The sequence below is a fragment of the Periplaneta americana genome, chromosome 14 (genome assembly GCF_040183065.1).
Source record: "Periplaneta americana isolate PAMFEO1 chromosome 14, P.americana_PAMFEO1_priV1, whole genome shotgun sequence".
Lineage (NCBI taxonomy): Eukaryota > Metazoa > Arthropoda > Insecta > Blattodea > Blattidae > Periplaneta > Periplaneta americana.
The window spans coordinates 1,917,806-1,932,304 of NC_091130.1; the positions used below are offsets into that span (position 1 = coordinate 1,917,806).

Below are 14,499 nucleotides of genomic sequence, written 5' to 3' on the forward strand. Positions count from 1 at the left end.
ACTTTCGCCAATGAATTGCCTACACTCCACTCTCCATTCCTAAACACAGAACATCCTTCTACTCTTCATCTTTCACCGTCTCTGCAGCTCATCTCTGGAACTTTCTACCACAACATGTCAGAGACTGTCGGACATTGTCTAGTTTCAAAAATAAATTAAAATTGCACTTTTTGAATTAGATTCCTTTCAGTTATAAGCCCTTTTCTCTGCCATAGTTTTGTAAAAATATAGGCTATATATTTCTTTTTCTTTCCTTTCCCCTTTTCGTTCTCTTTATCAGCCGATGAATTTATTATCATAGCCTTTTTATCGTGAATTTAATTTTCGTATTTATTTTATTTTTTATTATTATTTTATTTCCATTTTGATATATTCTTCCTTACGTTTTTTCATATTAACCATTTGTACTAAATGAGTTGCTTTCACTAAATTCGAATGCATTTTACTTTCTTTTCCTTTTTTTCTATTATGGTATTATTTTCATGTTGTTTAGTGTCGATTTTATTTATGCTATTATTATTATTATTATTATTATTATTATTATTATTATTATTATTATATTATTATTATTATTATTACTTTCTTTTTTCTTTTTGTAATATGTTAGTATTCTGTTCTTTAACTTGTTGTTAAATTTTAACTGCTTGTATACTTTGTGACCTGGTAGAGTGTAAGAGAAGGCCCTATGGCCTTAACTCTGCCAGTATAAATAAAGAATTATTATTATTATTATTATTATTATTATTATTATTACTTTCTTTTTTCTTTTTGTAATATGTTAGTATTCTGTTCTTTAACTTTTTGTTAAATTTTAACTGCTTGTATACTTTGTGACCTGGTAGAGTGTAAGAGAAGGCCCTATGGCCTTAACTCTGCCAGTATAAATAAAGAATTATTATTATTATTATTATTATTATTATTATTATTATTATTATTATTATTATTATTATTATTATTACTACTACATGGCTGCCCGGAGATTGAAACTTTAGCACACGTCTTGGGATTCTGTGAACAGGGATTGTTCTTGAGGAACTCTGGACATCATCTTGTAATATCCAAAACTGCTGCCGCATTAATAAATAAGGGCTGGATAGTAGACGAAGAAATCTCCTGTCTAGCTGAAAATGAGTAGATATTTTAGCGTACAATGCTGACACTAAACAGGGCATCATTGTGGACCCCACGATACGTTTTGAAGTAGAATGTCATCAGTCAGCCGAGGTCCCCCTTGAGAAGAAGTCGATCTATGAGCCTACAGTCAACTATTTCAAGCTGAAATATGCCTTAATTCACGTTGAGGTATTCGGCTTGCTCATAGGTGCTCGAGGGACTATACCAGCTTTTTTCGAAGAATTTCGACGGCAGTTTGCTCTGCCAACATCTCTGAGGGATGACATTGTGATAATTGTGTTAAAAAAATCCTGCCAAATCCTAATTAATCACATGGTGCCACACTAATAGCAATTGTACTTTTCACGCCCTTTTCTTTGTTTCCCTTCTTTAAAATTTAATATCTATGTTTACATATGTATAATAATTTTTTTGAGGATATACTGAGTCCGTAAGGGCTACCCTCAATGGGGGGCAGTTTACTATTATTATTATTATTATTATTATTATTATTATTATTATTATTATTATTATTATATTTTTAGTTTGTACAATCGTTCTTTTTAGTTTTTTAATATAATTTATCTGCGGTTTATTTTAAATGCATTAAAAATATAGAAAATTTACAATAACGACGTAAAAAGGCTGAAAAAAAGGCATTTAATTTTGAAATAGGCAACGGAAGCTAAAATAGGCAAAAAAGACAAAATAAAAATTGGACCTATCGTCCCCAAATGTGTGGAAACGTGTTTATCTCTAATAGGTCTTTCATACATACACTGAGTTTAAAAAAGGCATTTTGCTAACATCCGGGCTCTAGTCACGATCCATTATAGAGGACAAGGACAAGTGAAACTTAGTTATTGGTCTGACCCGAATCACAGCCACGTCGTTCCGCTTGCCCGTGTAGTTGTGCGCCACCACTTCCAGCACCTCTCGCACCCGGCCTGGCTTGGACACGTCCACCGTGCCGGCCACCACGTGGTATTTTCCAGGAGCAAACCTGCAGCAAGGGTTATCATTGGGGAACGGATTTTTATGTGCTAAAAATTTAAATATATTTATTTTTATGTGCTAAAAGTACGAAAATATTTGCTAAAAATTAAAAAAAAATATTTATTTTAAATATGACAAAAATACCTTACTTAGCTTGAAAAAAAAAATGTTACTAGGTACTCACCAACCACACTTGAGTGCTAGTAGTTGGCCGAGAATTGCAGTGAACAACAAAGGTCATCTCCAAATTCTCCATCACAAATGCATGCCGATTATGTCTGAACAACGACTTAAGCCTGGTTCACAATAAACCGGAAACGAGAATCGGAACGAAAACGAAAACGGTAAAATTGTTAAAATGTGTACATTTAAATGTGAGCATTCACAATTAACGAAAAGCTTGCCGGAGCCCGGGATCGGGAACGGAGAGTTGGCCAAGTTTCAACTTTGGCGTTCACGTTTCCGATCACAGCCCACTAGATTCATTCTATTGCCATCTAAAAGCTATTTTGTCGCCGTATATTTTGTAGCAAGAAGACCGTGACATAACCTATGCATTATTTTGTTCTGTGCTGTGCATCATGGAGCAAGTTTTATTTGATGAGATTCTAATATTGAGTGTTGAGGAAAATCCTCACGTTTACGATAAGCGGCGCGCCTCGTATAAAGATGAGAAAATGAAGGAGAATACGTGGCTTTCGATAGCTGCATCTTTGAACACCGATCGGAAGTGAATCATATTTTATTACTGTATCGGTTGTATTACACACTACATATTCATGCTTCAATTCAACAACTACTGTTGTGTTCCTTTTTGTTTTATTACAAATGTTTCTTCTCTAATTATTTTACGTTATGGTAGACTTAAAATAGGTTGTGATAATAAAGATGCATGGGCATATTTATAGTACCGTACCTAATTAAATGTTTCAGTTGAAATTTCGAAGTTGGTTAATCTGTGTTTATGTTGGCTGCCTTGTACTCATGAGAGAACGCCATTGATCAATTATACACAAATAACATCAGAATGCGTAATATCGACTTTACATGTCGTTATTGAAATGCATATCGATATGCATAGTTGTCTACGTTCTTGGTTTATTGTGAATCAAAAATTTTCATATTCACGTCCTCTGCTTCTCGTTTTCATTCTGGTTCTCGTTCCCGGTTTATTGTGAACCAGCCTTTATACTGTGAAAACGATCTTTCCACATCACAGGACGTCAGACGTGGATGTTTAAAGAGAGGAATGTCACAAACACAAACACCGTCAATTTCACCTACAGGCACATCCTCCAATATTTGAACAACTTTACACATTTTTTATATCCACTGTTTTTCCCAAACACATTCTGGAATTTGTCCCTTAGTACTTGTACTTCTGAACCTGGTAGCGAGTCTAGTTTAATTTCCACGGCACGCACCTCCCTGTTTCAGACAACAGGTTTTTGGATGTTTCGAGTTTTTTGTGGTGTCACGCAAAAAGCTTAGATTTGCTAATAGGAAAGCCAAATCGTTTTTTAAACAACCATCTTTCAGTATATCTTGAAGGATATCGATTGACGAAGCCCGATAACAGGGAACCACAACAAGATTTATGTGTTTATAATAGAATTCCTGGAAATATATATTTACATAATTTTTTTGTGAAAATATGTGTTTTTATGTAAAATAAAATTCGGGTTTTAAACTTGAAACTTCATGTTCGGAATTTTTAACTTTGTTAATTGTGTTTTATCACACGCAAAAAGAATATTTAATTACATAGGAATCCGCTCCTTAGTTATCATCACTTCACAGAAACAGCTACTGTTTACCAGTGGCGTAGCATGAAATTTTGAGCAGGGGAAGCTAACTCAAGTTGTCTTTCATGCAATATGAGAAAACGTATTACAAAAATACAGTCTTAAAATAAATAGTAGTCAATTTCAAGTCAGCAATCGAAGATTGGTTGAAACATCGTAAGTAACACCAACAAGACATGTCCTCAAATGGTACGTAGTAAAATATGATTCCACAGTTTACACATATCTCTTAACATTAACTCACTCCCTGTCATACTTAGAGAAATCACAATATTAGTATCATTACGTAACTATGCGTCTGTCTTTTGGTTGTGTCCTTCATTGACAGCAAGGGAGTCGGTCATTTCTTTTTTAAATCACACTTTTGTTCGTAAGTCAGTCTTGACAATACAATTGACCTAAAAAATTCAAGTAAATTAGTGCCAGGAACTGTTATTTCGCTCATTATTTATTATATCAGCCACAATGCACACCAACACTTCAACTGAACACAACTGACGAAAAGGGACAACTCGGAAACTACTTATTTTAAATGTTAAAGCTAGCTTCTTGAGAGCCTTGCGACTAGGGTAGTTTAGTTAGAAAGGGATGGAAAATCTGCGGGGTGGATTACACAGAAGAAACCAGTCTGCTTGGAAGCTGGTGTGTGCAGGCTTATTGTTTACTGCTGCATCACAAATCATCCTGAGCTGCCGCATCACGATATTTAACGCGTAAATATAAATTCTAAATAATTTTGTCCATAAACTGCAGGTTTATTATGAAATTATTATTACCTGGGGAAGCTGAGCTTTTTAGCTTACATTGACGCTACGCCACTGCTGTTTACATCGCTACATGTGAGGAGTTAGAGCGCTCACCCGTGCTTGGTGAAGCAGTGTGCGGCGGTGAGGCACCAGAGGCGGTTCAAGATGGTGGCTGTGCAGTGCCTCTTCCGGTTGTACTGCAAAGCTACCTGGAACCACAATCACAGCAGTGCTCTGCTGTATAACAGTCATTGATTCACAATTTGTACAAATAGTACTGATATTAACTGGTTTATATTTATTGTTTGCTCGATATTTTCCATTTTTGCCAATTTGATCGACGCACTGACTTCAGAATTAAACTACACAAAAAATAGTGAACATAAAATTATGATTTTTTGTTCTTGAACTAATGTAAAATGACCGCTAACAATGGTGCATTGTTGACACGTTTTCAATACCATCTACATATGTGTCCGGCCACGAACTTTCCAAACGCACCTCGTGAAAGAAATACATAGAATAAACTATTATATCAATCTGTTTAATTGGGATTGCCGAATGAAATCTAATCCTTGGCTGAAATATTTTAGTTTCGGTGTTATGAATATTGCCTCTTGTGGTGCAATCTGCAGAAAGTTTAGCTTAATTGGATGAGTGACATTTAAAAAATGTGAACTGTAACGGTACTATCATTTGCGATTGTTGCGAGAAGCGTACATCATCCACGGCCACAGGGACTATTCCGAAGGCCACGATGTGATGCGTAGTTTTTTTTTAATTGAGTACGTATATACTTTATTTCATGCAGCGTCATCCCCACATTGATTTGCCTTCGTTTGACTACTTTATCTTATCATTTATTGTGTGTTCATTGATAAACTGCGACATTAAAGATGAAGATGGTCTGTAGGATTTTAGCCACCTGATATCACAGCTTAGCACTCGCGGTACTTCAAGATTACAACATTTGACAGCTGACCCTACACTAGCGCTTCCAATGTCCAGCAATCTGTGGGTTGTGCTGACAATCAGTGTGTGCACTCTGCTTTGCTGAACTATTTTGTAAATGGCGTCAATCAAAGTAATTAGTGCATATCACCAAATAAAGCCAATGTGTGTATACAGGGTTAGTTAAAAGTCCCGCACCACCTAAATAACTTTTGAAGCATACGGTTCAGTGACATGAAACTTCGTATGTGGAGATAACCATATAGGCCTACTAAGAACTCAATACTGGTATTACCGAGTTTTTTCTACTTCCTGTTTAACCGGAAGTAAATCCAACTCTCTTATTTTAAATGGAACACGCAATATATATTTTTTTTATTTTTGAATAGTACTCATTAAGAGATTTTCAAAAATTACCCACACTCGATACTTCTGTACAAATTCAGTGTTGCTAAGTCAAGAAAACAGAAAAGTGTATCGAATATTAAAATAATAAAATACTCCTTCCTCAACAAAAACAAAACAAAGCTAGCTCACCTTCTAAATTATGTGTTCAAATTGATAGCCCTCAGCTGTTTTACAATATGTCACTCGATAATAGAAACCATTTAATTAATGATTTAACCAGACTTTAGGAATATCTTACACCACTTCCATTTTTATTTAGCAACACTGAATTTGTACAGAAGTATCAAGTGTGGGTACTTTTTGAAAAGCTCTTAATGAGCTTTATTCAAAAATAAAAAAATATATTGGGTGTTCCATTTAAAATAAGACAGTTGAAGTTACTTCCGGTTAAACCGGAAGCAGAAAAACTCGGTAATACCATTATTGAGTTCTTAGCATATGGTTATCTTCACATACCAAGTTTAATATCACTGAACCGTATGCTTCAAAAGTTATTTAGGTGGTGCGGGACTTCTAACTAACCCTGTATAGTGTTGTAAATTACAATAAAAACGAGATGAAATTGTGTTTCTTTTGAGATTCCCCAAAGATAGAGGTATGATCTGTGCATCACATGGTAGGTATTGTATTTAATGAAAACAGGTATCTGTAACCTGTTCACATAAAACAATTTTATTCTGTAATTCACGGGGACACGTGCAATCAACGTAACATTTACTTTAAATATAAATTTTATATTTTTGTTCGTATTGCTAACACAATATATAAATTAATAACAAAATTGAAAGGTGAATTATAACCTATAGAAAAAAAAAATGTTATGTTTTATTTAACGACGCTCGCAACTGCAGAGGTTATATCAGCGTCGCCGGATGTGCCGGAATTTTGTCCCGCAGGAGTTCTTTTACATGCCAGTAAATCTACTGACATGAGCCTGTCGCATTTAAGCACACTTAAATGCCATCGACCTGGCCCGGGATTGAACCCGCAACCTTGAGCATAGAAGGCCAGCGCTATACCAACTTGCCAACCAGGTCGACTATATATATATATATATATATATATATATATATATATAACCTATAGAAACAATAGGTTAAATAACAATATGTCCAACACTAAACAACATTAGTACAATAATATAAATGATATCGATACTGTTAAAGCAGAATTAACCATTTAAATTTGGCTGTAGATTTTTGTACCCTTCAAAAATTATATGATCTGTTGAATGGATTTTTACAGTGAACTGGCATACTATATGTCTGTGCATAATATTGATATCTTGTGCAGGTCTTTTAAAAACAGAAAACTGTTATTGATTTCGCATCCTGGTTCTGCTACTTTTGAGAGAAGATATGAATGAATAATTTCTAGTGACCATTTCTTAATGTATGCACAATGACTTCACCTTTTCTAAACAGAAGTTCGATGACATTCGTAATACATTATAGAATGTTGCCTTATTTGTTTAATTTACCACAAGATGAATTTAACCAATGTAATTTCCGTTTCATCCTGATATGTTTAAAAGGTGCTTAGTAATATTATTATGCGGTAAGAAAATTGTCGAGTCCCGCGCCGTGGCGTCGTGGTCTAAGGCATCCTGCCTAGAACTCGCGTTACGGAATACGCGCTGGTTCGAATCCTCATGGGAGAAGAAATTTTCTCATGAAATTTCTGCCAGTGTATGGGACCGGTGCCCACGTAGCATCGTGATGCACTTGGGGAGCTACGATAGGTAGCGAAATCCGGTTACGCAAACCAGCTATGACGACTGGGGGGATCATCGTGCTAACCACATGATACCTCCATTCTGGTTGGATGATCGTCTATCTCTGCTTCGGCATGTGGCCGTGAGGCCAGCAGCCGGCTGGTCGGTCTTGGCCCTTCGTGGGCTGTAGCGCCAAGGATTATTATTATTATTAATATTATTACTATTATTATTATTATTATTATTATTACTATTACTATTATTACTATTATTAATATTATTACTATTATTATTAGGGTCTATTATTATTATTATTATTATTATTACTATTATTATTATTATTATTATTATTACTATTATTATTATTATTATTACTATTATTATTATTATTACTATTATTATTATTATTATTATTATTATTATTATTATTATTATTAAGAAAATTGTCGAGTCTTGAAATGCTAGTGCAATCAATGCATGGCCAGGTTTCGAACCCGTTAGTAGCTTGGACATCCGACGCTGTGGTCGCTCGTTACCATGGCGTGGCAATTATTTACCCGAATGTCACGGCTACCGTTGATTTTAAATCTTGGTGCCAAGCCTTACAGGGCTTTCTAAATACAAAGATAAAGTCAACAGTCACATACTGTTATAGATGATAAGAAAAAAGCATTGGTTACATGGGCCTTGCCTAGAATCTCTGAGGTTGGTTGACGTTTCTATGGCAACTGGTTATTTGATGGAATAGCCCCATATGCTCAATGCTTTTTTCTCAATGTGGAATCTTCTGCAGCGCAGCACCGGCTATCAGACGTTGGGCCACGGGCTGTGTACGTAGCTGCTAGCTGAAACAGCTCGATATGCAGGCCTATTTTCAAGGAATGACACTGGAACTCCTCCGCCGCATGTTCCGACACTCTTGGCACATCTCATCTCCGTCGGGTGGATCCCAGGAGGCACTCACCACAAAGGGGAACTCACTGGGGTGGACGAGACGACCGTTCACGATCTCGGGGTGCCGGTAGTCGAGTCCCGTCGTCCAGTGCGCTGGACAAGAAATTAAGAACTTACTGCGCAGAATGAGCAGAATATGGAACAAGCAGTGCGCGCCCTGAATATGAAAGTACAGCAGTCCTTGCTTCATAGCCCTGGGTCTTTACTCCGCGTTGAATAATGATGTGTAGCAGTAGCAGCAACCATAAGGAACCTGTTAGGTCAGTTGAGGATAGCTGATTTTCTTCTGTTCTATCCTGATAGTGCATCACTATTAGCAATATCACTACTACCACGTGCTATTGTATTACTATCATTACTACTATTATCGCAGTACAGGTTACCTGCAATACTTTTGGAGGTAATTGAATATAATATGCTGAATTACATTAAGAAACAATTTGTCTTCGAAGTTGTTGTTAGACATGAAGTATCACCATGTTTTGAGGTTAATTAATACTTCCAGGCATTTGTTTTCCTTTGCTAGTTACGCTGAGGTCTAGGCTTTTGGGAATTCTCTACCATACAGGCTTAAATGAAGGTATTTGTACTCTAACAAATAAATAAATAAGTAAATAAATAAATAAGTAAATACATAAATAAATAAGTAAATAAATAAACAAATAAATATGTAAATAAATAAATGACTAAATAAATAACTAAATCAATAAATAAATAAATAAGTAAATAAATAAATACATAAATAAATAAGTAAATAAGTACATAAGTAAATTAATAAGTAAATAAATAATAAACAAATAAATAAATAAGTAAATAAATAAATAAGTAAAGAAGTAAGTAAATAAATAAATAAATAAGTAAATAAATAAATAATTAAATAAATAAATAAGTAAATAAATAAATAAATGAGTAAATAAATAAATAAGTAAATAAATAAATAAATAAATAAGTACATAAGTAAATAAATAAATATATACTAATAATAAGTCTGTAGCCGAAATTTTTCTGGTAATTTTCGATTTTCCAAAAATAATTGGTCCTAACATATATAATTAACCACCCTGAAACCGAAAATCGCTTTTTTGAAATTTTTGTTTGTATGTCTGTCTGTCTGTCTGTCTGTCTGGATGTTTGTTACCTTTTCACGCAATAATGGCTAAACCGATTTCGATGAAAATTGGAATATAAATTAAGTTCGTTGTAACTTAGATTTTAGGCTATATGGCATACAAAATACGTTATTTAAAAGGGGGGTTATAAGGGGGTCTGAATTAAATAAATCGAAATATCTCGCTTATTATTGATTTTTGTTAAATATGTTACATAACAAAAGTTTCTTTAAAAATCATTTTGATAAGTTTTATTCCCTAAAAAAATTTGATAAGACTGATATTTAATGAGATAAATGAGTTTTAAAATTAGAATAACTGCCATCTAAGGCGGTGTAATGAATTAAAAAACAAATGACTTCGTCTATAAGGGGCCTTGGACACAACAATCGAAAGCTATGAAACATAGCCTACAGAGAATGTTTCTGTGTTTGTATGAAGTAATATCGGAAGCTAAATTAACCGATTTGTATAATTAATTATTATTTCATCATTGGAAAGTGTAGTTTCTCTGGATGGACATAATGCTATAATGTTATTACAGTAACGTGTGAGTAAATCGAGGACAGGTAAGATTAAAATAGCTTCTTATGCACAGAACACTTGATAGGCTATTCTGTACATTCGTTTCCTGTATTTCCTAAAATAATTTTTATGACCAAATGTCCATCTAGAGAAACTACACTTTCCAATGGTGAAATAATAATTAATTATACAAATCGGTTAATTTAGCTTCCGATATTACTTCATACAAACACAGAAACATTGTCTGTAGGCTATGTTTCATAGCTTTAGATTGTTGTTGTCCAAGGCCCCTTAAAGACGAAGTCATTTGTTTTTTATTTCATTGCACCGCCTTAGATGGCGTTGTTATTGTAATTTTGAAACTCATTTATCTCATTAAATATCAGTCCTAACAAAATTTTGCATGGAATAAAACGTATCGGAAATTATTTTTAAAGAAACTTTTATCATGTAATATTTTTTATGAGAATTAATAATAAGGAAAATATTTCGATTTATTTAATTCAGACCCCCTTATAACCCCCCTTTTAAATAAAATATTTTAAATACCATATAGCCTAAATTCTAAGTTGCAACGAACTTAATTTATATTCCAATTTTCATCGAAATCGGTTTAGCCATTATTGCGTGAAAAGGTAACAAACGTCCAGACATACAGACAGACAGACAGACATACAAACAAAAATTTCAAAAAAGCGATTTTCGGTTTCAGAGTGGTTAATTATATTATATGTTAGGACCAATTATTTTTGGAAAATCGAAAATTACCAGAAAAATTTCGGCTACAGATTTATTATTAGTATAGATTATTATTATTATTATTATTATTATTATTATTATTATTATCATTATTATTATTATTAACATTCTAGTAACTGTCTATTGATTGAAATACATTTGCACAAGTTAAAAGAATCCTTAAGTGCTCTCAGCTCTATATTCTGTTAAATTGATCCATACTCATTCGAAAATCGCCTCATATATACAGTAAATAACACTTGTATTGTTACTGACGCTACTACTACTATTGCAGGTACCATTATTAGAACTATTCATATTCCTTTCATTAGCCCTACGAATAATAATAATAATAATAATAATAATAATAATAATAATAATGATAATAATAATAATAATAAATTTTTCGTCTGCAGATTATTATATTAAAATGAGTCACTAGAATTTCAAATATAAAAAATAACAAAAAAAAAACAGAAGAAACGAGAATGCAAGAAAGTAAACAAGAGGATGTGAAGAAGAGATAACTTAATACAATATATTTCCTCTCAAGCAGTTTTCAGCGTGTTCTCCCTAAGAGTGAAGAATGAATTTCCAAAACGTGCGAGAGCTCGTGCAGTCGTTTACCTCGTGTCACAGCCGCCATTTGCAACAGGACTAGCGTCGCCGGCGTCATTTCTCCTTCTGCTGTGCCAGCCCACGGGGCGAAGGCTACCTCACTGCCGCTTCCTGTGACGTCGGATTCATTTGTCCGTGTTGCGGAAACCACGCGATAGGGGTGCCCAACTGTTTTTTTTTTCTTTTTTTTTTTTTTTTTTTCCGAATGGTGAATGACTTTGCTACTGTGCAGTACAACTGCAAATTTTTAAGCATTTTCGTCCACAAATCAACACGTACCTATTTGTTTGTCAAGTTCTGTGAAATTAATATGTATAACCAAGTAGAAGCCATCGAGATCGTGCAAAAGTAGGGGTTGTACAGTAGCACAGCCATTCGCCACTCGCAAAAATCGAGTTGGGCAGCCCTATCGCGTGGTTGCCGCACAGCACGACGATTGTGAAGAATTTTTTGTGTTGTACTCATACCTATCCGCTAAGATATCCAAAACTCGACATAGGTGAATCGATTATTTTCTTTAAACATTTCTATACTCAGAAGTATTGTATGATAAGTCCATTTAGGACAGAGGCAAAAAACAAATTTCACATTTTTTCTCTGCCTGGTAAACTTACCAATCTATTACTTTTATTTTTCGTATAGTAGAACCATAGTCTATTATATACAGTCACGAAGCTCAATACTTACTTACTTACATACTTACTGGCTTTTAAGGAATCCGGAGGTTCATTGCCGCCCTCACATAAGCCCGCCATCTGTCCCTATCCTGAGCAAGATTAATCCATTCTCTATCATCATATCCCACATCCCTCAAATACATTTTAATATTATCCTCCCATCTACGTCTCGGCCTCCCTAAAGGTCTTTTTCCCTCCGGCCTCCAAACTAACACTCTATATGCATTTCTGGATTCGCCCATACGTGCTATATGCCCTGCCCATCTCAAACGTCTGGATTTAATGTTCCTAATTATGTCAGGTGAAGAATACAATGCGTGCAGTTCTGTGTTGTGTAACTTCCTCTATTCTCCTATAACTTCATTCCTCTTAGCCCCAAATATTTTCCTAAAAAACTTATTCTCAAACACCCTTAAGCTATGTTCCTCTCTCAAAGTGAGAGTCCAAGTTTCACAACCATACAGAACAACCGGTAATATAACTGTTTTATAAATTCTAACTTTCACGAAGCTCAATACGTAGTAAATATGTATCCATAGATAGTTGCTAATCACTAGGATCGCTACTATCGCCTCATTACAGACATTGCGAAATAGTACCGGCACAGTCAATTGTTCCTAGCACCCTCACAACTCAAGCTTCGTCACTGTGTATACTAGACTGTGGTAGAAGCATAGTAGGCCTATACCTTCAAAATTATAAGACACATAGAAGGGTAGGTTATGTGGGACTGGTCGTACTTTGTCCCTAATATATTTTCATCTTATTAAATTATCAAATTCGAAACCAGTCGTCCAGGACTTAACAGAGTATACTTTCACATCGACCTAACCCTATAATGTCAAAATCGAACAACTTTGACTTGTCATTCATTACCTCTGAGGTGTAGATTTCTCGCTAGTCCCTGTAGCAGGGCGACCCTGCGGAAATCGTCCCTGATGTAAGAGCATCCTCCTTTCAGGTCCGCAAACCAATTAAATAGTGTGATCCCAAAACTCGCTTACTCCAAATAGCCATTTTTATGATTTATACACATAAATGATTATGTTTGAACCCTCTATCATGATATTTTAAGCATGTTTTCTTCAAAAACAACGCCAATCCTTTCTAAAAGTTTGTGTTATTGTGCAAGTCACCTGAAAACTCGTTCAGTCCATATATCGGTGGATACAGAAACTAGGCCAGTCCTTTCATAAAAATGGACTTAACGCGTTTTGGGATCAGACTTCACAATTATTGTACACAGTCTTCCTGATAATGGTTCATCACCAAAAGCATTTTGAAGTCGTCAGATGCATTCTTTTGGAATCGGTGCCGATTAAAATCATAAGAGATCATAGCACGAAAGTCTTCTCGATTTAAATGCATTGATTTCATAGACTGTTAACTTAAAAAAATATGCAGCAGCTAAATTAAGTTTTTTTTTTTCCTAACAACGGTTGTCTTGGAAACTGAGTTACATTTATTATAGAACAAAAGACTACCTAGTGTACAGTAACTTAGTGCGGTAATGTCATATCACTTTGGACAAACTTTCAGTCGCTTTAACAGTAGCATTCCGAAGATTATTTTTTTGTTTTTTCTTCATCGATTCTTTTTACCTTAGCTTGTTTCTGTGTTCTCCGTTGTCTCCTTCTGCCGTCTTTATCTTCTCATATTTATTTCCTTCTGTCTTCTTATTGCATTGCTCTGTTTTCCCTCTGCGTTCTTTATTTTTATTTCGTTTTCAGTATATCCGCTCTTAGAATGGGTCCAACGTAAACAAAACAAATTGTATACAACCGCCAAAAACCAGACCAGAAATAAGTAATTGTATTGTATGCACGTTGCTTACACCGTGCACTACTTCTGTCAATGGAACGTGGGTTTGATGTTTACATTTGGATCAAACTAAGAGCGGACATGGTTAATTCGTTCCCCCCCCCCTCCCAACCCATTATTTTCCCTTTTTGTTCATTTTGCATCATTTTAATTAATTAAGCTGTTTTTTTCCTCCTCTTTTGTTTTAGTTTTTATTTATTTATTTCCTATTTAGTTTTTACATCGCTTTCTTTCTTCTTTTCTTCCAATTCTGTTGCATTGACCACTCCTTGCTAGTTCAGACATTGTTGTTTTAACTATTTCAGATGACGTTCAGGTTTTGCT

At 34.6% G+C, this 14,499-nt stretch overlaps 2 protein-coding genes across 3 annotated transcripts in view; one reads left to right on the top strand and one right to left on the bottom strand.

Annotated features, from left to right (window-relative positions):
- The window catches only part of LOC138713067 (trypsin-1-like), a 28,122-nt gene extending 16,258 nt beyond the window's left edge, over positions 1-11,864 (bottom strand). Inside the window, exons 1-4 of one of the 2 annotated variants that reach the window (XM_069844807.1) lie at positions 11,687-11,864; positions 8,698-8,780; positions 4,775-4,869; positions 1,987-2,116 (exon numbers count right to left, since the gene is read on the bottom strand). In XM_069844807.1, coding sequence (XP_069700908.1) covers positions 1,987-2,116; positions 4,775-4,869; positions 8,698-8,780; positions 11,687-11,735 — 357 coding nt within the window. In that variant the 5' untranslated portion in view covers positions 11,736-11,864. Of the gene's footprint in view, positions 1-1,986; positions 2,117-4,774; positions 4,870-8,697; positions 9,195-11,686 lie in introns of those variants that run through there. The other variant, XM_069844805.1, reaches the window with a different exon arrangement.
- LOC138713071 (pyrimidodiazepine synthase-like) overlaps positions 1-14,499 on the top strand; it is a 78,117-nt gene that overhangs the window by 18,553 nt on the left and 45,065 nt on the right. The window lies entirely within an intron of this gene.